The sequence below is a fragment of the Bombina bombina genome, chromosome 3, assembly GCF_027579735.1.
Source record: "Bombina bombina isolate aBomBom1 chromosome 3, aBomBom1.pri, whole genome shotgun sequence".
Classification (NCBI taxonomy): domain Eukaryota; kingdom Metazoa; phylum Chordata; class Amphibia; order Anura; family Bombinatoridae; genus Bombina; species Bombina bombina.
This window is the reverse complement of record NC_069501.1, coordinates 807,229,822-807,252,784: the sequence shown is the minus strand read 5'-3', so window position 1 is coordinate 807,252,784 and position 22,963 is coordinate 807,229,822. Positions and strand designations below refer to the sequence as shown.

The 22,963-nt window shown below is 40.6% G+C and overlaps 1 protein-coding gene across 1 annotated transcript in view; it reads right to left on the bottom strand.

The window, feature by feature from the left end:
• The window catches only part of RP2 (RP2 activator of ARL3 GTPase), a 166,786-nt gene that overhangs the window by 45,233 nt on the left and 98,590 nt on the right, over positions 1-22,963 (bottom strand). The window contains 4 exon segments of the mRNA XM_053707740.1: positions 20,137-20,193; positions 20,195-20,223; positions 21,076-21,120; positions 21,123-21,189. Of these exon segments, the coding sequence (XP_053563715.1) occupies positions 20,137-20,193; positions 20,195-20,223; positions 21,076-21,120; positions 21,123-21,189 (198 nt within the window).

Sequence of the window (22,963 nt, the reverse complement as noted above, 5' to 3'; positions counted from 1 at the left end):
CCCCACTGCCTAATTCTCAGCTGTTGTGTTAGGGTGTCCTGGAGTATACTGTTATTTTAGTAATCGCCCTGGTCTCAGCCTGGTAGTTTGATACTTGCCTATTACCGTTACATTACACTATTTTTATATATATATAGTATTTGTTTTGACAGCTGTGGACCGGGCTTTTACTTACCACATTACTCACTATATGTCAGAGAATATCCTGTTTACTTCCAGACAATACGAAGTTGGATTTTTCAACTTAATAACCTTATAGTGTTGTTTGACCCATTCGTGTCCCCATATATATATTTATTGCAGACACTATTCCACCTCACGGACCATCCTTCAGGTCTCTTACATTACAGCCCTGGCACTGTGTTATTTCTGAGACTCCGAGATTCAGTCCCATGTAATGCATTTAGCTCTTCTACCGACCTATTCCAGAGGCCCAGTGGATTCCACGTTAATGTGTTTTTAACATTTAGTCCACGTTCTCTTTATTTTTTTTCATTATTTTTTTATCAATAAAAGTTAAGTTTTATCCAGTCTTGAACCAGATGTCCACATTAGTACTTTGTCATTGCTGTTCCTACGTGTATTACCTTTGAAATATTGGTTGTTGAGTGCTACACGTACATTCTTGTTCAGTTATGTACTGAATTTTTTGCGGGCCCTACACCTAACCTACACGGCGGAGAGGATGACATCCCCACCAGATCTGCAAACTGCGGCCATGAAGAAGCAAACCGAATGGCCGGGGCCGCTCTTGTTTGATGCGTGCCACTACGCGAGGTAGAAGTGGTAACGGTGGAAAAATGTAAGCTAGATTGAATCCCCAAGGAACCACTAAGGCATCTATCAGATCTCTCTGGGGATCCCTGGACCTCGACCCGTATCGAAGTAGCTTGCAATTGAGTCTGGACGCCATGAGATCTATCTCCGGCACTCCCCATCTGTGACAAATCTCTGCAAACACCTCGGGGGTGAAGAGACCATTCCCCCGGATGGAATGATTGTCTGCTGAGAAAGTACGCTTCCCAGTTGTCCACACCTGGAATGTGGACTCCGGCCACTCCAGAGTCCGAGACACCTCTCTCATCGTGAGAGAGCTCCTCGTACCCCCCTGATGGTTGATGTAAGCCACCGAGGGTAATGTTGTTGGTCTGGTATCTGATGAAACTGACCGACTCCAGAGAAGGCCATGCCTTCACAGCATTGTAAATTGCTCGTTGTTCTAGGATGTTGATTGGAAGGAGAGACTCCTCCCTGGACCACTTCCTTGTGCCATCCTGGCACCCCAAACAGCTTCCATCCTGTCAGACTGGGCGTCCGTGGTCACAATCTCCCAGGATGGTCGCAAGAAGGATGTCCCCATGGAAGTTTGCTCCGGACGAATCCACCAAGAGAGGGAGTTCCGAGCCCGAGCATCCATGGATATCAGCTGTGATAGATCTAAATGATCGCTGTTGCACTGTCTCAACATGCACAATTGAAGAGGTCTGAGATGGAACCTGGTAAATGGGATGACATCTATGCTTGACACCATGAGACCTATCACCTCCATACATTGAGCCACCAACGTGCTTGTGGAGGACTGAAGGGCAAGACAGGTGGGATGCAAGCTTCTGCACCGCTGATCTGTGAGAAATATCTTCATGGACATAGAGTCTTTTATCGTACCCAGGAACTTCACCCTGTTGCTGGTAACCAGGGAACTCTTTCCTGCATTGATCTTCCAACCATGAGATTGGAGCTGAATAAGAAGAGCCCTCGAATGATCCCTCTGCGAGGGCCGATCGATAGCGCCTGAACTAGGATGTTATTCAGGTAAGGTGCACCGCAATGCCCCTGGACTCTTTAAATTAACTATACATAAAAAAATGTTTGTTTTTTTGTATTTACATATATGGCGCTCATTGCCCCTTTCTCCTCACATTTCCCTCCTATGTGAAGAACATGAACGATCTTCTGAGGAAGCTGGATGGGGTCTCCGTAAATAGGACCACAATTCTAGCCTCTTTGGATGGGAAGAGCCTCTACTCCACCATCCCACATAAATGTTAGGATGAGAGCTGTTAAAGGGTTTCTAGACTTGAGAGGTCCAGAATATAAAGAACATACAGTCTTTGTAATGTCACTGCTAAAGTTCATTTTGGAGAATAATATCTTTACCTTCGATGGAAAGGTCTATTGACAGGTGAGAGGCACTGCTATCGGGGCAGTATATGCCTTCACCTTGGAGCATGGGAATTATTTGACGTATTTGAGCTTTTTAAAGATGTAAATGACTAACATGTACAGTTATGGGTCTGATATGTGGACAATGTGCTAATCCTATGGGATGGTACAGCAGATTCCTTAAAAATGTTTGAATTGAACAAGAATGATAGCAATAGCTTCTTGACCTATGAAACAAATGAGAAATAATTGCCCTTTTTGGATTTAGTTATCAAAAAGGAAGGCACATCTGTTGTACAGGAGAATTTTAGAAAATCAAATTTAACGAGCAGCCATCCAGACGTTTGAAAAAGATGTCCTTATGGGCAGTTTTTGTGACTCAGAAGGAATTGTTTCCTCAAAATCAAAATTACTCGTCATAAGCGATAGATTCTAAAAAAATGAATTAAAGGGACACTGAACCCAATTTTTTTTCTTTCTAATTTACTCCTATTATCAATTTTTCTTCATTCTCTTGCTATCTTTATTTGAAAAAGAATGCATCTAAGCTTTTTTTTTTTTGTTCAGAACTCTGGACAGCACTTTTTTATTGGTGAACAACCCAGGTTGTTCACCAAAAATGGGCCGGCATCTAAACTTACATTATTGCATATCAAAATAAAGATACCAAGGGAATGAAGAAAATTTGATAATAGAGCATGAAAGTTTAAGCAACTTTCTAGTTTATTCCTATCTGAATCACAAAAGAAAAGAATTGGGGTTCAGTGTCCCTTGAAAGAAGCATGGGGAAAAGCCAGGAGTGTGGAAAGGGATGATGTTCCCTATATGAAGGAGGCAGAAGAATAGAAGTGATCAGGTGAGGACATTGCATCAATGGGACAATTTTAAAGAGGAATTGGCACCTACCTAGTTATGGATGATAAGATTAGAAAGGTAGTAAAAGAGACCACAAATGTTAGCTAGGAAGGCCCCCTAATCTGAAAGACAAACTAGTTATTAAAAGGGACAGTTTACCCAAAAACTTTCCTTTAATTTGTTTCCAATTATCAATTTTACCTGGGGGAGTGTATTAAATAGCTTCTTCGCCTTAATATTGATTTAGCCCTACCTATACTAAAAGAGTCTATACACAACCAACAGAATAAATTACACTCACAGTGGGAGGTTGGAACAGATAAAGGTCTAAAATGTTCATTTCAATTGTTCTTTCTAAGTATCGTACAGAGACAAATATAATAAGGAGAAACATTTGAGTGATAAGATAAAGATCTGATCTGACTGCAAGCTTAGCCTATTTCATGGGCTGTGGTTTCAAAGAGTAAATCCAAATATTATTTTGTAAAAAGAAGCATAAATTAGCAATTTCTCATACATTGTTATACACTGTAGCTGTATGAGAACTCATGGGAAACACATTCAGGGAAAAACTATTTTACAGTTAACTGTCCTTTTAAGAACCAATTTGTTAGGAGCTCTTCTGACTGACTGGCTTCGAAAGAACAGAGAAATAGAAGTTGGCTTTCTATGTGGCCATTGTGTATATTGTACATAATAAATATACACAGACACAAATACACATGTTGTGGCGGTACACTAAGCAAAGAAAAGCATAACATTATATATAAGGGGTAAAATTTATAATATCAGGTCATTAACTGTAATTCAGAAGGTGCGATATATCTTGTATGATGCTCCTGCCCTTTCTTATGTTGGCAAAACAAAACAAATTATGAAAGACAGAATTCAGGAGCAGAGAGACGATATCTCATGAAAATAAGGGATACGAATGTAGCTCAATACCAAGTGATGCCGTTCCTTTAAATTGTGGCTATCGACAGGGATGGAATAATAATAGAGCTTTGTTACAGAAAGAAGCCATGTGGGATTTTAGACTAAACACAAGAATCCCTAAGGGTTTAAACAATAAGCTTGAATTTAGCATGTTTTCTTTAAGATAATTAAGTGACAAATTGAGTGCCATATATATGTAAACTACAAAAAAAATATATTCTTTGCATAGTTAATATAAAAGGTGGCTGTTGATGAGCACTATTATTAAGAGCATCCCAAATGCCTGACTCTAGAGTGGCAGGTGCTATAAAAACAAAATTGATGCTTACTTGATAAATTTATTTCTCTTGTGGTGTATCCAGTCCACGGGTTCAATCCATTACTTGTGGGATATTCTCCTTCCCAACAGGAAGCTGCAAGAGGACACCCACAGCAGAGCTGTCTATAAAGCTCCTCCCCTAACTGCCACCATCCCAGTCATTCGACCGAAGCAAGAAAAAAAGGGAGAAACTATAGGGTGCAGTTGTGACTGTAGTTTAAAAATAAAAAACACCTGCCTTAAAATGACAGGGCGGGACGTGGACTGGATACACCACAAGAGAAATAAATTTATCAGTAAGCATAAATTTTGTTTTCTCTTGTAAAAAGGTATATCCAGTCCACGGGTTCATCCATTACTTGTGGGATACCAATACCAAAGCTTTAGGACACGGATGAAGGGAGGGACAAGGGCAGAAACTTAAATGGAAGGCACCACTGCCTGCAAGACCTTTCTCCCCAAAAATAGCCTCCGAAGAAGCAAAAGTACAATTTATAGAATTTCGAAAAGGTATGAAGCGAAGACCAAGTCGCCGCCTTACAAATCTGTTCAACAGAGGCCTCATGTTTAAAAGCCATGAGGAAGCTACCGCTCTAGTGGAATGAGCTGTAATTCTTTCAGGAGGCTGCTGGCCAGCAGTCTCATAAGCTAAGTGTATTATACTTCTTAGCCAAAAAGAAAGAGAAGTTGCCGAAGCCTTTTGGCCTCTCCTCTGTCCAGAGTAGACAACAAACAAAGCATGAGGTTTGACGAAAAATCCTTCGTAGCTTGTAAATAAAACTTTAAAGCACGAACCACATCAAGATAGTGTAATAGACGTTCCTTCTTTGAAGAAGGATTAGGACATAGTGAAGGAACAACAATCTCCTGATTGATATACTTATTAGATACCACCTTAGGAAAAAACCCAGGTTTGGTACGTAACACTACCTATCTGCATGGAAAATCAATAAGGGGAATCACATTGTAAAGCAGATAACTCCGAAACTCTTCGAGCCGAGGAGATAGCTACTAAAAATAGAACTTTCCAAGATAAAAGCTTAATATCTATGGAATGCAAAGTTCAAACGGAACCCCTTGAAGAACTTTAAGAACTAAATTTAAACTCCATGGCGGAGCAACAGGTTTAAACACAGGCTTGATCTAACTAAAGCCTGACAAAACGCCTGAAACGTCTGGAACCTCAGCCAGACTTTGTGCAAAGGACAGAGCAGAAATCTGTCCCTTTAAGGAACTAGCTCACAATCCTTCTCCAATCCTTCTTGGAGAAAAGATAATATCCTAGGAAACCTGACCTTACTCCATGAGTAACCCTTGGATTCACACCAGTGAAGATATTTACAGCATATCATATGATAGATCTTCCTGGTGACCAGGCTTTCGAGCCTGAATTAAGGGTATCAATGACCGATTCGGAAAAACCAGGCTTTGATAGAAATCAAGCGTTCAATCTCCAAGCAGTCAGACGTAGAGAAATTAGATTTGGATGTTTGAAGGGACCTTGAGTAGAAGGTCCTGCCTTAGCGGCAGAGTCCATGTTGGAAAGAGAAGTGACTATGTCCACCAGATCTGCATACCAAGTCCTGCGTGGCCACGCAGGGCTGTCAAGATCACCGAAGTTTCTCTCCTGCTTAGATCTTGGAAATCAGACGAGTGGAGCAGAGGAACACATAAGCCAGGCTGAAGGGACCAGGGCGCTGCCTAGAGCATCTATCAGCGCTGCCTTGGGGATCCCTGGACCTGGACCCGTAACAAGGAAGCTTGGCGTTCTGACGAGACGCCATGAGATCCAGTTCTGGTTTGCCCCATAGTTGAATCAACTGGGCAAATACCTCCGGATGGAGCTCCCACTCCCCCGGATAAAAAGTCTGCCGACTTAGAAAATCCGCCTCCCAGTTCTCTACTCCTGGGATATGGAATAGCTGAGAGATGGCAAGAGTGAACCTCTGCCCATAGAATTATCTTTGAAACCTCCAACATTGCCATGGGGCTCCTTGTTCCCTCCCTGATGGTTGATATAGGCTACAGTCGTGATGTTGTCCGACTGAAATCTGATGAACCTGACCGCAGCTAGCTGAGCCAAGCCTGAAGAGCATTGAATATCGCTCTTAGTTTCCAGAATGTTTATCGGAAGCGGTCCTCCTCCTGAGTCCACGAACCCTGAGCCTTCAGGGAGTTCCAGACTGCACCCCAGCCCAGAAGTCTGGCATCTGTCGTTACTATAGTCCATTCTGGCGTGCGGAAACTCATTCCCTTGGAGAGATGGACCCAAGATAGCCACCAGAGAATAGAATCCCTGTCTCTTGATCCAGATTTAGTAGAGGGGACAAATATGTGTAATCCCATTCCACTGATTGAGCATGCAAAGTTGCTGTGGTCTGAGATGTAGGCGGGCAAACGAAACTATGTCCATTGCCGCTACCATTAATTCCGATTACCCTCCATACATTGAGCCACTGACGGATGGGAAGTGGAATAAAGAGCACGGCAGAAGTTAGAAGTTTTGACAACCTGACCTCTGTCAGATAAATCTCATTTCTACTGAGTCTATCAGAGTTCCTAGGAAGGAAACTCTTGTGAGAGGGGAGAGAGAACTCTTTCCTTCATTCACTTTCCACCGTGAGACCTCAGGAATGCCAGAACAATGTCCGTATGGGACCTGGCGGTTTGAAAAGTTGACGCCTGTATCAGGATGTTCGTCTAGGTAAGGGGGGCCACTGCTATACCCCGCGGCCTTAGAACCACCAGAAGTGACCCTAGAACCTTCGTAAAGATTCTTGGTGCCGTGGCTAACCCGAAGGGAAGAGCCACAAACTGGTAATGCCTGTCTAGGAAGGTGAACCTGAGAAACTGATGATGATCCCTGTGTATCGGAATGTGTAGATAAGCATCCTTTAAATCCACGTAGTCATAAATTGACCCTCCTGGATCATAGGGTAGGATGGTTCGAATAGTCTCTATCTTGAAGATGGGACCTCTGAGAAATTTGTTTAGGATCTTGAGATCCAAGATTCCTCCTTTGGAATCTGGTGATCACTCCCATAACTAGTAGTTCTTGAACGCAATGTAAGAATGCCTCTCTCTTTATCTGGTTTGCAGATAATTGTGAGAGATGAAAATCTCCCTTTGGAGATGAAGCTTTGAAATCCAGAAGATATCCCTGGGAAACAATCTCCAGAGCCCAGGGATCCTGGACATCTCTTGCCCAAGCCTGGTGAAAGAGAAAAAGTCTGCCCCCACTAGATCCGGTCCCGGATCGGGGGCTACTCCTTCATGCTGTCTTAGAGGGAGGCAGCAGGCTTTTTGGCCTGTTTCCCCTTGTTTCCAAGCCTGGTTAGGTCTCCAGACTGCTTGGACTTGGCAAAATTTTCCCCTCTTGTTTTGTAGAAGAGGAAATGAAGCTGCGCCACTCTTGAAGTTTCGAAAGGGAACGAAAATTAGTCAGTTTGGTCCTTAAACTTGTTGGACCTATCCTGTGGATGGGCGTGGCCTTTCCTCCAGTAATATCAAAAATGTATCTCCTTCAGTCCAGGCCCAAATAGGGTCCTGCCCTTTGAAGGGGATATTGAGAAGTGACATCAGCTGACCAGGATTTAAGCCATAGTGCCCTACGCGCCTGAATGGCAAAACACTGAATTTTTAGCCGTTAGCTTGGTTAAATAAAAAACGGCGTCAGAAATAAATGAATTGGCTAACTTAAGAGCTTTAAGCCTGTCAAGGATTCATCCAATCGGGTTTCTACCTGTAGAGCCTCCTCCAAGACTCCAACCAGAAAGCCGCTGCAGCAGTTGACTGGGCAATGCATGCAAGAGCTGGAGAATAAAACCTTGTTGTATAAAGATTTTCTTAAGAAACCCTCTAATTTTTATCCATAGGATCTAGGAAAGCACAACTGTTCACAACAGGGAATAGTTGTACGCTAAGCAAGGGTAGCGACAACTCCCTCCACCTTAGAGACCGCCTGCCACGAGTCCGTGTAGCGGCATCTATAGGAAACATCTTTTTAAAAGCAGAGGGGGAGAGAACGGTAACACCTGGTCTATCCCATTCCTTAGTAATAAATTCTGAAAACCGCTTAGGGATTGGAAAAACGTCAGTGTAAACAGGCACTGCAAAGTATTTGTCCATTTTACACAAATTTCTCTGGGACTACAATGGTGTCACAGTCATCCAGAGTCGCTAAAACCTCCCTGAGCAAACAGGCGGAGGTGTTCAAGCTTAAATTTAAATGCTGTCATTTCAGAGTCAGATTGAAGTAACGCCTTCCCTGAATCAGAGAAGTCACCCACAGATAGAAGATCTCCTGCTTCAACTTCTGCACATTGTGAGGGTATATCAGACATAGCTACTAAAGCGTCAGAGGAGCTCTGTATTTGTTCTAGCCCCAGAGCTGTCCTCGCTTTCCTTGTAACCCTGGCATTTGGACAATACCTCTGTGAGGGTATGATTCATAACTGCCGCCATGTCTTGTAAGGTAAACGCATTGGACGCGCTAGATGTACTTGGCGTCCCTTGAGCGGGAGTTATAGGTTCTGACACATGGGGAGAGCTAGATGGCATAAAACCTCCCGTTGCTCAGTGTGCCTAGAGGGATATGGCTGCACCTCACTGACGAGGCCCACAATAGGGCCGAAACGTACGTCTGGGGTTTTGCTGTTTCTCTTGTTCAGAGAGGGATTGCCTGGTATTTCGGGGCTGGACTGTACTGTGAAGTCAGGATTCAGACTGATATGCTACAGGAAAGTTCTTCTCTGTGAAGAGGCACATATTGAGCCAAAAAGAGGCTGATTCTAGGGTGGTAACTAGCCATAGAACAAGCTATTATGCTATTGTTCGTTCCCAGGTTGAGCGCTTCTCTCTTTTTATTTATAACCTCCCTTTTGTCAGTCTCAGAAACCTCAGGTTTGGAATCGAAGGACCTTTTTTACAGTCAATCTTTCAAATATATAAGACCTCCACTGCTTCTGTTATTGTAAACGACATTCTTTCAGAATCTTTCCCCCTCCAAAGGGGATCTAGACAAGGCTGCCCACTTTCCCCTTATTTATTTAATTTAGCACTTAAACCTTTGGCGATTTTGCTTAGAAAAGAACTAGACGGGATTAAGTTAGGTAAGAAAAAAAAAAAATAACACTTCTCTATGCAGATGACCTATTAGTTTTACTCTCGGATACTAAGAAAAATATTCCTCTATTATCACAGATTTTACAGGACTTTGGTAGCTTTTCGGGCTATAAGACAAATATGCAGAAAACTGAAATCTTCTGGCTTAATAAAAATAAAGATTCTCATAAAGTCTATCCCATTTAAGAGACTAAAGATACATTTACCTATCTTGGATTAAATTCTCTATAAAACTGGGAAGAATGGTACTTTTTGAATTATCCTCCCTCCCGTTTTCCTAAAAATCAAGCATGATTTAGAAAAATGGGCAAAAATTTAAACTATCCCTTACAAGCAAAATTAACCTAATAAAAATGTTATTATTCCCGAAACTTTTATATCTCATGGAAAATCTTCCAATTTTTGTTAAGAGAAAAGATTTAAAGACATATAATCAAATGTGACCAAATTTTTATGGGGAGGAAAAAGAAGAGGCCATCTCTCTTAAAAAATTGTGCCTTGACAGAATGAATGGAGGACTTGCAATGCCAGACATTGAGATATATAACTTAATTTGTTTGGTAAAATAGCGCTGGATTGGATAGTAAGAGCAAATTATTATTCTGCAATAGAAATAGAGGAAACATTGTGCTTCCCTTATTCTCCTATAGCTTTACTACATTTTCATGCTGATAAATCTCCCACAAAAATAAAACAATTAAAAAATAATACACAACGTAATAGTAGCATGAATAAACTAACTAAGCTTTGGACTCTGAGTCTTCATATTTGAAATATCTACCTTTGTAGGCAACCCCTGTTTTATACCACATTAAATTCTAAAATTTTTAATGAGTGGTCAGTGAAAGGGCATAAAATGTATCACCAGTTGATGGATCAAACAACAAGAAATCTGTAAAAGCTTTGAAATATTAAAACAGAATTTGGATTAATAACTATTACCTAACTAACCTGATAGAAGGAACACTGGGATATTCTAGAGCCGGCCTTAAAATGATTTAATTCTGGGAAATACGCAATCTCCCTATTTTACAAGATAGTTTATATCTTCATTGGGGCATAAGAAACATACTTTCTAGCTAATAACTGCAAACCCATCCGGAAAGAATTAAGGAAAGTTTTAAGGCATTAGATATAGCAACAATATCTACTTCCTGGAGAGAAACCCATACAAAACTTAATAAAGCTTACATTACCCCGGCTGTTAAAGGCTAAATGGTCAGCAATAGGACTACATTGCCCTAAATGTAAGATGCTAAGAGTAAATTTGCACCACTATTTCTGGGAATGTACTAAGATCAAAAGATTTTGGCGCAAGGTTAATGTCTGGTTTAATAGAATTAAATGTTACTAATATACAAATATCAGAAGAAATTATTTCTTCTTTGCTAAGGAAGGATACCCTTTTAAGAATGTAGAGGTCATTCTGAAGCTCTTAATAAATAGGGTTTTAAAAAAATGGAAAAAACAGAATTTATGTTTACCTGATAAATTACTTCTCCAACGGTGTGTCCGGTCCACGGCGTCATCCTTACTTGTGGGATATTCTCTTCCCCAACAGAAATGGCAAAGAGCCCAGCAAAGCTGGTCACATGATCCCTCCTAGGCTCCGCCTACCCCAGTCATTCGACCGACGTTTGAGGAGGAATATTTTGCATAGGAGAAACCAAATGATACCGTGGTGACTGTAGTTAAAGAAAATAAATTATCATACCTGATTAAAAAACCAGGGCGGGCCGTGACCGGACACACCGTTGGAGAAAGTAATTTATCAGGTAAACATAAATTCTGTTTTCTCTCAACATAGGTGTGTCCGGTCCACGGCGTCATCCTTACTTGTGGGAACCAATACCAAAGCTTTAGGACACGGATGAAGTGAGGAGGCAAAACAGTCACCTAAATGGGAAGGCACCACGGCTTGCAAAACCTTTCTCCCAAAAACAGCCTCAGAAGAAGCAAAAGTATCAAACTTGTAAAATTTGGTAAAAGTGTGCAGTGAAGACCAAGTCGCTGCCCTACATATCTGATCAACAGAAGCCTCGATCTTGAAGGCCCATGTGAAGCCACAGCCCTAGTGGAATGAGCTGTGATCTTTCAGAGGCTGCCGTCCGGCAGTCCTCGAAAGCCAATCTGATGATGCTTTAATCCAAAAAGAGAGAGAGGTAGAAAGTTGCTTTTTGACCTCTCCTTTTACCAGAATAAACAACAAACATAGGAAGATGTTTGTCTAAAATCCTTTGTACATCTAAATAGAATTTTAGAGCGCGAACAACATCCAAATTGTGCAACAAACGTTCCTTCTTCGAAACTGGTTTCGGACACAAAGAAGGCACGACTATCTCCTGGTTAATGTTTTTGTTAGAAACAACTTTTGGAAGAAAACCAGGTTTAGTACGTAAAACCACCTTATCTGCATGGAACACCAGATAAGGAGGAGAACACTGCAGAGCAGATAATTCTGAAACTCTTCTACAGAAGAAATTGCAAACCAAAAACAAAACTTTCCAAGATAATAACTTAATATCAACGGAATGTAAGGGTTCAAACGGAACCCCCTGAAGAACCGAAAGAACTAAGTTGAGACTCCAAGGAGGAGTCAAAGGTTTTGTAAACAGGCTTGATTCTAACCAGAGCCTGAACAAAGGCTTGAACATCTGGCACAGCTGCCAGCTTTTTGTGAAGTAACACAGACAAGGCAGAAATCTGTCCTTCAAGGAACTTGCAGATAATCCTTTCTCCAATCCTTCTTGAGAAAGATAGAATCTTAGGAATCTTTACCTTGTCCCAGGGGAATCCTTTAGATTCACACCAACAGATATATTTTTTCCATATTTTGTGTAAATTTTTCTAGTTACAGGCTTTCTGGCCTGAACAAGAGTATCAATAACAAATCTGAGAACCCTCGTTTTGATAAAATCAAGCGTTCAATCTCCACAGCAGTCAGCTGGAGTGAGACCAGATTCGGATGTTCGAACGGACCTTGAACAAGAAGTCTCGTCTCAAAGGTACTTCCATGGTGGGAGCCGATGACATATTCACCATATCTGCATACCAAGTCCTGCGTGGCCACGCAGGAGCTATTCAAGATCACCGACGCCCTCTCCTGATGGATCCTGGCTACCAGCCTGGGGATGAGAGGAAACGGCGGGAATACATAACTAGTTTGAAGGTCCAAGGTGCTACTAGTGCATCTACTAGAGTCGCCTTGGGATCCCTGGATCTGGACCCGTAGCAAGGAACCTTGAAGTTCTGACGAGAGGCCATCAGATCCATGTCTGAATGCCCCACAGATGAGTGATTTGGGCAAAGATTTCCGGATGGAGTTCCCACTCCCCCGGATGCAATGTCTGACGACTCAGAAAATGCCGCTTCCCAATTTTCCACTCCTGGGATGTGGATTGCAGACAGGTGGCAGGAGCGAGTCTCCGCCCATTGAATGATTTGGTCACTTCTTCCATCGCCAGGGAACTCCTTGTTCCCCCCTGATGGTTGATGTACGCAACAGTCGTCATGTTGTCTGATTGAAACCGTATGAAACTTGGCTTCGCTAGCTGAGGCCAAGCCTTGAAGCATTGAATATCGCTCTCAGTCCAGAATATTTATCGGTAGAAGAGATTCTTCCCGAGACCAAGACCCTGAGCTTCAGGGATCCCCAGACCGCGCCCCACGCCCATCAGACTGGCGTCGGTCGTGACAATGACCCACTCTGGTCTGCGGAAGGTCATCCCTTGTGACAGGTTGTCCAGGGACAGCCACCAACGGAGTGAGTCTCTGGTCCTCTGATTTACTTGTATCTTCGGAGACAAGTCTGTATAGTCCCCATTCCACTGACTGAGCATGCACAGTTGTAATGGTCTTAGATGAATGCGCGCAAAAGGAACTATGTCCATTGCCGCTACCATCAAACCTATTACTTCCATGCACTGCGCTATGGAAGGAAGAGGAACGGAATGAAGTGTCCGACAAGAGTTTAGAAGTTTTGTTTTTCTGGCCTCTTCAGAAAAATCCTCATTTCTAAGGAGTCTATTATTGTTCCCGAAGAAGGGAACCCTTGTCGACGAGATAGAGAACTCTTTTCCACGTTCACTTTCCATCCGTGAGATCTGAGAAAGGCCAGGACTATGTCCGTGTGAGCCTTTGCTTGAGGAAGGGACGACGCTTGAATCAGAATGTCGTCCAAGTAAGGTACTACTGCAATGCCCCTTGGTCTTAGCACCGCTAGAAGGGACCCTAGTACCTTGTGAAAATCCTTGGAGCAGTGGCTAATCCGAAAGGAAGCGCCACGAACTGGTAATTGCTTGTCCAGGAATGCGAACCTAGGAACCGATGATGTTCCTTGTGGATAGGAATATGTAGATACGCATCCTTTAAATCCACCGTGGTCATGAATTGACCTTCCTGGATGGAAGGAAGAATTGTTCGAATGGTTTTCCTACTTGAACGATGGAAACCTTGAGAAACTTGTTAAGATCTTGAGATCTAAGATTGGTCTGAACGTTCCCTCTTTTTGGGAACTATGAACAGATTGGAGTAGAACCCCATCCCTTGTTCTCCTAATGGAACAGGATGAATCACTCCCATTTTTAGCAGGTCTTCTACACAATGTAAGAATGCCTGTCTTTTTATGTGGTCTGAAGACAATTGAACCTGTTGGAACCTCCCCCTTGGGGAAGCCCCTTGAATTCCAGAAGATAACCTTGGGAGACTATTTCTAGTGCCCAAGGATCCAGAACATCTCTTGCCCAAGCCTGAGCGAAGAGAGAGAGTCTGCCCCCCACCAGATCCGGTCCCTGATCGGGGGCCAACATTATCATGCTGTCCTTGGTAGCAGTGCAGGTTTCTTGGCCTGCTTTCCCTTGTTCCAGCCTTGCATTGGTCTCCAGGCTGGCTTGTCTTGAGAAGTATTACCCTCTTGCTTAGAGGACATAGCACTTGGGGCTGGTCCGTTTTCTACGAAAGGGACGAAAATTAGGTTTATTTTGGCCTTGAAAGACCTATCCTGAGGAAGGGCGTGGCCCTTACCCCCAGTGATATCAGAGATAATCTCTTTCAAGTCAGGGCCAAACAGCGTTTTCCCCTTGAAAGGAATGTTAAGTAGTTTGTTCTTGGAAGACGCATCCGCTGACCAAGATTTCAACCAAAGCGCTCTGCGCGCCACAATAGCAAACCCAGAATTTTTCGCCGCTAACCTAGCCAATTGCAAAGTGGCGTCTAGGGTGAAAGAATTAGCCAATTTGAGAGCACGGATTCTGTCCATATCTCCTCATAAGGAGGAGAATCACTATCGATCGCCTTTACTAGCTCATCGAACCAGAAACACGCGGCTGTAGTGACAGGGACAATGCATGAAATTGGTTGTAGAAGGTAACCCCTGCTGAACAAACATCTTTTAAGCAAACCTTCTAATTTTTATCCATAGGATCTTTGAAAGCACAACTATCTTCTATGGGTATAGTGTGCGTTTGTTTAAAGTAGAAACCGCTCCCTCGAATTGGGGACTGTCTGCCATAAGTCCTTTCTGGGGTCGACCATAGGAAACAATTTTTTAAATATGGGGGGAGGGACGAAAGGTATACCGGGCCTTTCCCATTCTTTATTTACAATGTCCGCCACCCGCTTGGGTATAGGAAAAGCTTCTGGGAGCCCCGGACCTCTAGGAACTTGTCCATTTTACATAGTTTCTCTGGGATGATCAAATTCTCACAATCATCCAGAGTGGATAATACCTCCTTAAGCAGAGCGCGGAGATGTTCCAACTTAAATTTAAATGTAATCACATCGGTTCAGCTTGTTGAGAAATTTTCCCTGAATCTGAAATTTCTCCCTCAGACAAAACCTCCCTGGCCCCCTCAGACTGGTGTAGGGGCATTTCAGAACCATTATCATCAGCGTCCTCATGCTCTTCAGTATCTAAAACAGAGCAGTCGCGCTTACGCTGATAAGTGGGGCATTTGGCTAAAATGTTTTTGATAGAATTATCCATTACAGCCGTTAATTGTTGCATAGTAAGGGAGTATTGGCGCGCTAGATGTACTAGGGGCCTCCTGAGTGGGCAAGACTCGTGTAGACGAAGGAGGGAATGATGCAGTACCATGCTTACTCCCCTCACTTGAGGAATCATCTTGGGCATCATTTTCAGTGTCACATAAATCACATTTATTTAAATGAGAAGGAACCCTGGCTTCCCACATTCAGAACACAGTCTATCTGGTAGTTCAGACATGTTAAACAGGCATAAACTTGATAACAAAGTACAAAAAACGTTTTAAAATAAAACCGTTACTGTCACTTAAAATTTTAAACTGAACACACTTTATTACTGCAATTGCGAAAAAGTATGAAGGAATTGTTCAAAATTCACCAAAATTCCACCACAGTGTCTTAAAGCCTTAAAAGTATTGCACACCAAATTTGGAAGCTTTAACCCTTAAAATAACGGAACCGGAGCCGTTTTTAACTTTAACCCCTTTACAGTCCCTGGTATCTGCTTTGCTGAGACCCAACCAAGCCCAAAGGGGGAATACGATACCAAATGATGCCTTCAGAAAGTCTTTTCTATGTATCAGAGCTCCTCACACATGCGACTGCATGTCATGCCTCTCAAAAACAAGTGCGCAATACCGCGCGAAAATGAGGCTCTGCCTATGATTAGGGAAAGCCCCTAAAGAATAAGGTGTCTAAAACAGTGCCTGCCGATATTATTTTTATCCAAAATACCCAGATTAAATGATTCCTCAAGGCTAAATATGTGTAATATATGAATCGATTTAGCCCAGAAAAAGTCTACAGTCTTAATAAGCCCTTGTGAAGCCCTTATTTACTTTCTGAATAAACATGGCTTACCGGATCCCATAGGGAAAATGACAGCTTCCAGCATTACATCGTCTTGTTAGAATGTGTCATACCTCAAGCAGCCAAAGACTGCTCACTGTTCCCCCAACTGAAGTTAATTCCTCTCAACAGTCCTGTGTGGAACAGCCATGGATTTTAGTAACGGTTGCTAAATCATTTTCCTCTTACAAACAGAAATCTTCATCTCTTTTCTGTTTCAGAGTAAATAGTACATACCAGCACTATTTTAAAATAACAAACTCTTGATTGAATAATAAAAACTACAGTTAAACACTAAAAAACTCTAAGCCATCTCCGTGGAGATGTTGCCTGTACAACGGCAAAGAGAATGACTGGGGTAGGCGGAGCCTAGGAGGGATCATGTGACCAGCTTTGCTGGGCTCTTTGCCATTTCCTGTTGGGGAAGAGAATATCCCACAAGTAAGGATGACGCCGTGGACCGGACACACCTATGTTGGAGAAATATAATTTTAGACCTCTCAGAAGAAAGTCAGAGACAACTAATTGCACCATTTAGGGGGAACCATTTTCTTGAAACAGCAATTATAAACAACGAATTTCCTAGATAAAAAGGTAATAAGATAAGAAATAGAGGAGGGAGTGGGCACCTTATTTTTTCTTATCTTTCTTATCTTTTTTTGTCTTGTCGTTGTGTGTTTGTTTGTCCGGTTTTATGAAATCTAATAAAACAGTCAACAGTATAAGAATACACCAAGTGGAGAGTGTTTGGTCTTCGATAAGTTCTAAGCTCAGTGTTTAAAGAGAGTGTTTTTAACCCAGATCTCTCGCTTTGAGTTTATTATTGTATATTTATTTTTGTGGAAATTTTGTTAAGAGAAAAAAAAAAAGCAATGTATTATTTTTATGCACAATTCCACTATGTTAGTGGAACAGAAAAATCTGAATTTAATGTAATTTATTTTTGCTTTAGTAACATGTTCTGTTTTTGTCTTGACAATATTGTTATACTGTTGAATTATAAATAAAATGATGTGAGTATCTATACACTGAGGAGTATGCTGCACAGTATAATCATGTGAGTATCTATACACTGATGAGTATGCTGCACAGTACAATAATGTATCTATACACTGATGAACATGCTGCACAGTACAATACTTTCTGTATTTTGGGTACTTCTGTGTGTTTGCCTATTTTTAGTGAATAAAGTACAATTTATTTCACCATTCGTTTTGCCATTAAAATGATCCCAGTCAAACTACGGTATAGAGCACTGGTCTCCCCGTGACAATGTGAGTATCTATACACTAATGAGTTTGCTGCACTGTATATTGATCTGAGTATCTATACACTGATGAGTTTGCTGCACGTATAATGATTGCGAGTATCTATACACTGATGAGTATGCTGCACTATATAATGATGCAAGTATCTATACACTGATGAGTTTGCTGCACGGTATAATGATGCGAGTATCTATACACTGATGAGTATGCTGCACGGTATATGGATGCGAGTATCTATACACTGATGAGTTTGCTGCACGGTATAATGATGTGAATATCTATACACTGATGAGTTTGCTGCACAGTATAATGATGCAAGTATCTATACACTGATGAGTTTGCTGCACAGTATAATGATGTGAGTATATATACACTGATGAGTATGCTGAACGGTATAACTATATGAGTATATATACACTGATGAGTATGCTGCACAGTATAATGATCTGAGTATCTTTACACTGATGAGTTTGCTGCACGGTATAATGATGTGAGTATATATACACTGATGAGTATGCTGCACGGTATAATGATGGGCAGTCCCACCCCTAGTACTGGCATAACAATGTTATATCAGAATATTGATTTTGAGGTATCTGAGCACTAGATAGTATGTTTCCAAAAATTAGTCCCACTACACCAAAAAGAAGTAAGAAAGCAATGCAGCTTAATTGGTTCAGTGCACACAAATGCACACTACATAGGAAGATGTAAAATACAAAAACTGACACATGCAAAATCCATCTTTGCTTTAACATAAAATGGTCTACTAATGGTGCAAACATACAATATTTAACTATCACTTAAAGGGACATAAAACCCAATTGTTTTTCTTTCATGATTAAAAAAAGAGCATGCAATTTTAAACAACTTTCTTATTTACTTCTATGGTCTAATTTGCTTCATTCTCTTGATATGCTTTGCTGAAAAGCATATCTAGATAGGCTCAGTAGCTGCACATAGATGCCTCACGTGATTGGCTCACCCATGTGCATTGCTATTTCTTTAACAAAGGATATCTAAAAAATGAAGCAAACTTAGATAATAAGTAATTTGGAATGTTGTTTAAAATTGCATAAGAACAATTTTGGGTTTATTGTCCCTTTAACCAAGGAGTTACTAAATGCTCAATATAATAGTGAAGTGGGATAGTAAACAGGAGGGTGAAATGTTTGGTCAGAACCTTATAGGCAGACTGAGAATATTTAGTTATACACTTCCTCAATATAAAGGTGGTTGCGGAGTGTACACAGAGACCATTATAATCGATACAGCTGCATTTTAAAATACTAAATCTGAGAAAAAAAAAAAGTTTTTTATTTACTGATAAAAGTGAATGATGTCAATGCCAATGGATATCTCATCTCACTGAGTGATCTCAGTTGGCAGTGCTAACCTTTTGGATATTTTGCTTCTGTCCACTTGTAGAAGCATTTAAACAAACTAGCATTGAACTTCTCCTTCCTAGTATCACTTCCCCTCAACAAGTTAAATGTGCAACAGAATTGAAAAAGAGTGAGAGGAAAACCAATGGGAGTCACATGACCACAAACAAGTGTGACCATTATTACATACAGTTCTGCAATATATCAGTAATTAAATCTCTCCCAGTAAATCTCACATACTCTCTTTGTTAGACTAACCTACCTGGTATGGGACAAATACCAATAATAAACCCATGTAATCTCAGTTTTAGGGTGGGATATATGTTAAAAGGACAAACTGGCATAAAACAGCATTTGTAAATGGCTCAAGTCTTTTAGAAAACCTCTTACAGGTAACCATTTTAAAACTTCTATCCTATAATATTGTCGCTGGCTCTTCACATTTCCCTCCAAAAATATGCTCCCATGAATTACTTCCTTATGGATCTGCTTAGGAGTACAACGCACTGCTGCTCTCAGATGAGACTTTGTATATGTAATCTTTGGGGGTTTAATGCAAAAATAAACTTAAATGAGTAATTTCCACTGATTTAATACTCTGCAGCTGTTATAACAAGTGTTTTAGAACAAAATAAGGGTGAATATTTATAGTATACTGTCCCTTAAAGCTTAAAAATGATCCAGAATTATAGATTTGAGCAGGATTATGAGTCCAAACGTGCACTTTTAGACAATGTTTTTGCTGAATGTGCTATCATGCCATTGAGAAATAAGCTTTGGGAGCAGCTGTAACTTAAACCCTCTCACAAGGTATGGAGCAAACCTTCATACATACACCCATGCTGGTTGCTAAGCCTGCCTAGAGCTTACCTGGTATGTTCACCTAGCTCCCAAAAAGGGCTGCAGTGCACTGTACAGTAATATGCTGCAGTCCTCTCTTGTAGCCAATGTGTTTAAGTTTAACCATGTTATAGTCACAGGATTATAAATCCCTCTAAATGATGGAGTGAAAACAGCATGGAGTCCTGGCAAAAGCAGACTAACAACTGACTCACAGTTGTGAAGAAAGTAAAACGCTGCGCAAAGGACAGAGATATTGCTTGTTAGCCCCACAACTCTCTCCTTCCAATGAGCAGGCACAGGGCACAAATTGAGTTTAAATGGACAAGCTTCACATACATTGGTAAAATATAGCTTTGCTATGATACAGTTTGGAAATCCCAGCTCTCTCGCATCGTTTGATAGGACTGCTCACCTGTGTACCACTGAAAATGTCATTTACACTTGATTTGCACTTCTCTACTGCTTCATCCTCCATTAAACTCCAAAGCAATCACAGGACCTGAGAATCAACAGATTAACAAACATTACAGAAACCTTGACCCCATATTGCATTCACATTTATTTATTAACAGATTTTTCCAAGACGAGATGGCATTAATAGTGTTTTAAACAGTTGATCCAAAAAATACATGGGAACATGATAGATTTGGAGCATTTAAACATTTCTGGCAGGCTAACACTCTATAACAAAACCACAAATAATATTTAGTGACGAAGCGGACAGGCTAGGATATGGTTTTGGTAACTATTTAGAGATTTACACAGTCAAGAAGACACATTATACATTTAACACCTAGTTAAAGTGACACTAAACCCAATTTTTTCTTTCATGATTCAGATAGGGTATGCAATTTTAAGCAACTTTCCAATTTACTCCTATTATAATTTTTTTCTTCGTTCTCTTGCTATCTTTATTTAAAAAGCAGAATGTAATGCACAGGAGCCAGCCCATTTTTGGTTGAGAACCTCAGTTGTGCTTGCTTATTGGTGGCTAAATGTAGCCACCAATAAGCAAGCCACCATCTATGATGCTGAACCTAAAATTGACTGTCTGCTAAGATTTACATTCCTGCTCTTTAAATTTAGATAGCAAGAGAACAAAGAAAAATTGATTATAGGAGTAAATTAGAAAGTTAATTAAAATTGCATGCTCTATCTGAATCATGAAAAATGTCATGTGGGTTTAGTATCCCTTTAAGCAACAGAAGATATTAGGGGCTAATCTTCCAGAATTTTACAACCTCTGATTCAGTGTACATAATTTATTAAAAACAAATTTCACTTGTTTGTATTAATGTAACTTATTTTAAGATGACCACTAAATAAACCATATTACAACAATGTTTCCTACCTTTCTCCAATAATGGAATTAAGTCAGTAGCTTGGTCTTGGAATACCTTTTTGCATCCTCTGGTTTCATGGCAACCTCCTTAGTCTGAATAAGACTCAGGTCCTTACTAACCATCTAAAAACACAGCAAAAACATTAATAAATGCAGATTAAAATCATCAAAAAAATGCAAAATTTATTTTAAAGACGAATAGGTTATTAGAAGCATCAGATTGCAAATAATGCATTAAAACATTTAAACCTCTGATTGTCAAGAGGTTAAACATGATGAATTTAGGCAAATACTTTCTTGATAAAGACTAAACAATGTATTGAGCCTGTGTGTGAAGGAAAGCTAAAACCAAAAGGTTTTGCCTGGCCACACAAAACTATTTTAAGAACAAACAAGCTGCAAAATAAATAAAAAAAAGTTTCCCATGCTACATGTTTGCAAAAACAAACCTTTTGCAGTGTTTTAAATCTTTGTGTGCCATTGTATGTAAGAGCGTGTTGTAAACAGCCTGGTGGTGTGTTTTTTAATGAATCCATAAACAAACACTAATACTGAGGGCTTTCTGTAAATGATGCTAATGAGACCACAAATGGCAGGATATATATTTCACTTAAATTACACATAAAATTGTGACATCACTAAAAGTATTCAGAAGACTTGACCATGGTGTGTGGTCTTTAAGGAAAGTAAGGAATGAATCCAAAAAATGTTTCTTTCATGATTCAGATAGGTTGTACAATTTTAATCAACTTTACAGTTTACTTCTATTATGAAATTGACTTCTCTTGGTATCCTTTGCTAAAGGAGAAGGCATTATCGGGAGCTAGCTGAACACACCAGGTAAGCCAATGACAAGAGGCATATATTTGCAGCCACCAATGAGCAGCTAGCTCCCAGTAGTGCTTTGCGGTCCTTAGCCTACCTAGGTATTCTTTTCAATAAAGGATTACAACAGAATGAAGTTAAAATTAGATATAGGAGTAAATTGTAAAGTTGTTTAAAATTGCCCTAGCTGCTCTTGGTCTGTATAGAGGAAGCAAATGTTCAGTTTCATCTATAGAGGAATCACTTTACTCCAATCAAGATTAGGTTGCTCTTTCAGTAGCATAGCAACCAATACACTATTCACCAGTTAACATCCCAGCTGTATTCCATGCCAATATTATTAAAACAACAAGTCAAAATCCCAGGGATAAATGAGGCCCTAGGGAGATTCCAACACTTAGATAAGGAGCATCTTAATTTATCAAATGGTAATAGTGACAACAACGTTGAAAACATTACAGTTTAAGAGTAAGAGATATAGTCATAAACGTTTTTATCCACAGTAAGGTTTGCACATGAAATACAATTGCTCTGAGCTCTTGATCCCGATAGCGTGTTTTTTTTTTTAAATATATAGTTTACGGATTTAATGTGCATATAGATGGCATATTCTATGAACTAGAGATGTTCGTACAAAGTTAGATGAGGTAAATTATAACGTAAGTGGAATTCATTTTTTTACTGAGTTGGGTGGTAGGCTTCCTTGAACAAAAATGTCTTTAGGGAGCGTATAAAGGAAGACAGATTAGGGGAAAGTCTGACAATGCGAGGAAGTGTTTTACAGTGGGTTGGTGCCATGTAACAAAAGTCCGGCAGTCCAGCATGGGAAGAGACTATGGTAGAACATGCAAGGAGCAGGTCATTGTTGGACCTTAGTGGGTGGGCTGGAGTATATTTGTTAATTAGTGAGGACAGGTAGTGGCGTTGGTAAGGGCTTTGTAGCGGAAGATTTTGAATTTAATTCGGTGAATGGGGAGCCAGTGAAGTGACTCTCAGAGAGGTTCAGCAAAGCCTGGCAGAGGCATTTAGAATGGATTGCAGTAGTCAAGTCGGGAAATTACAAGGGAGTGGA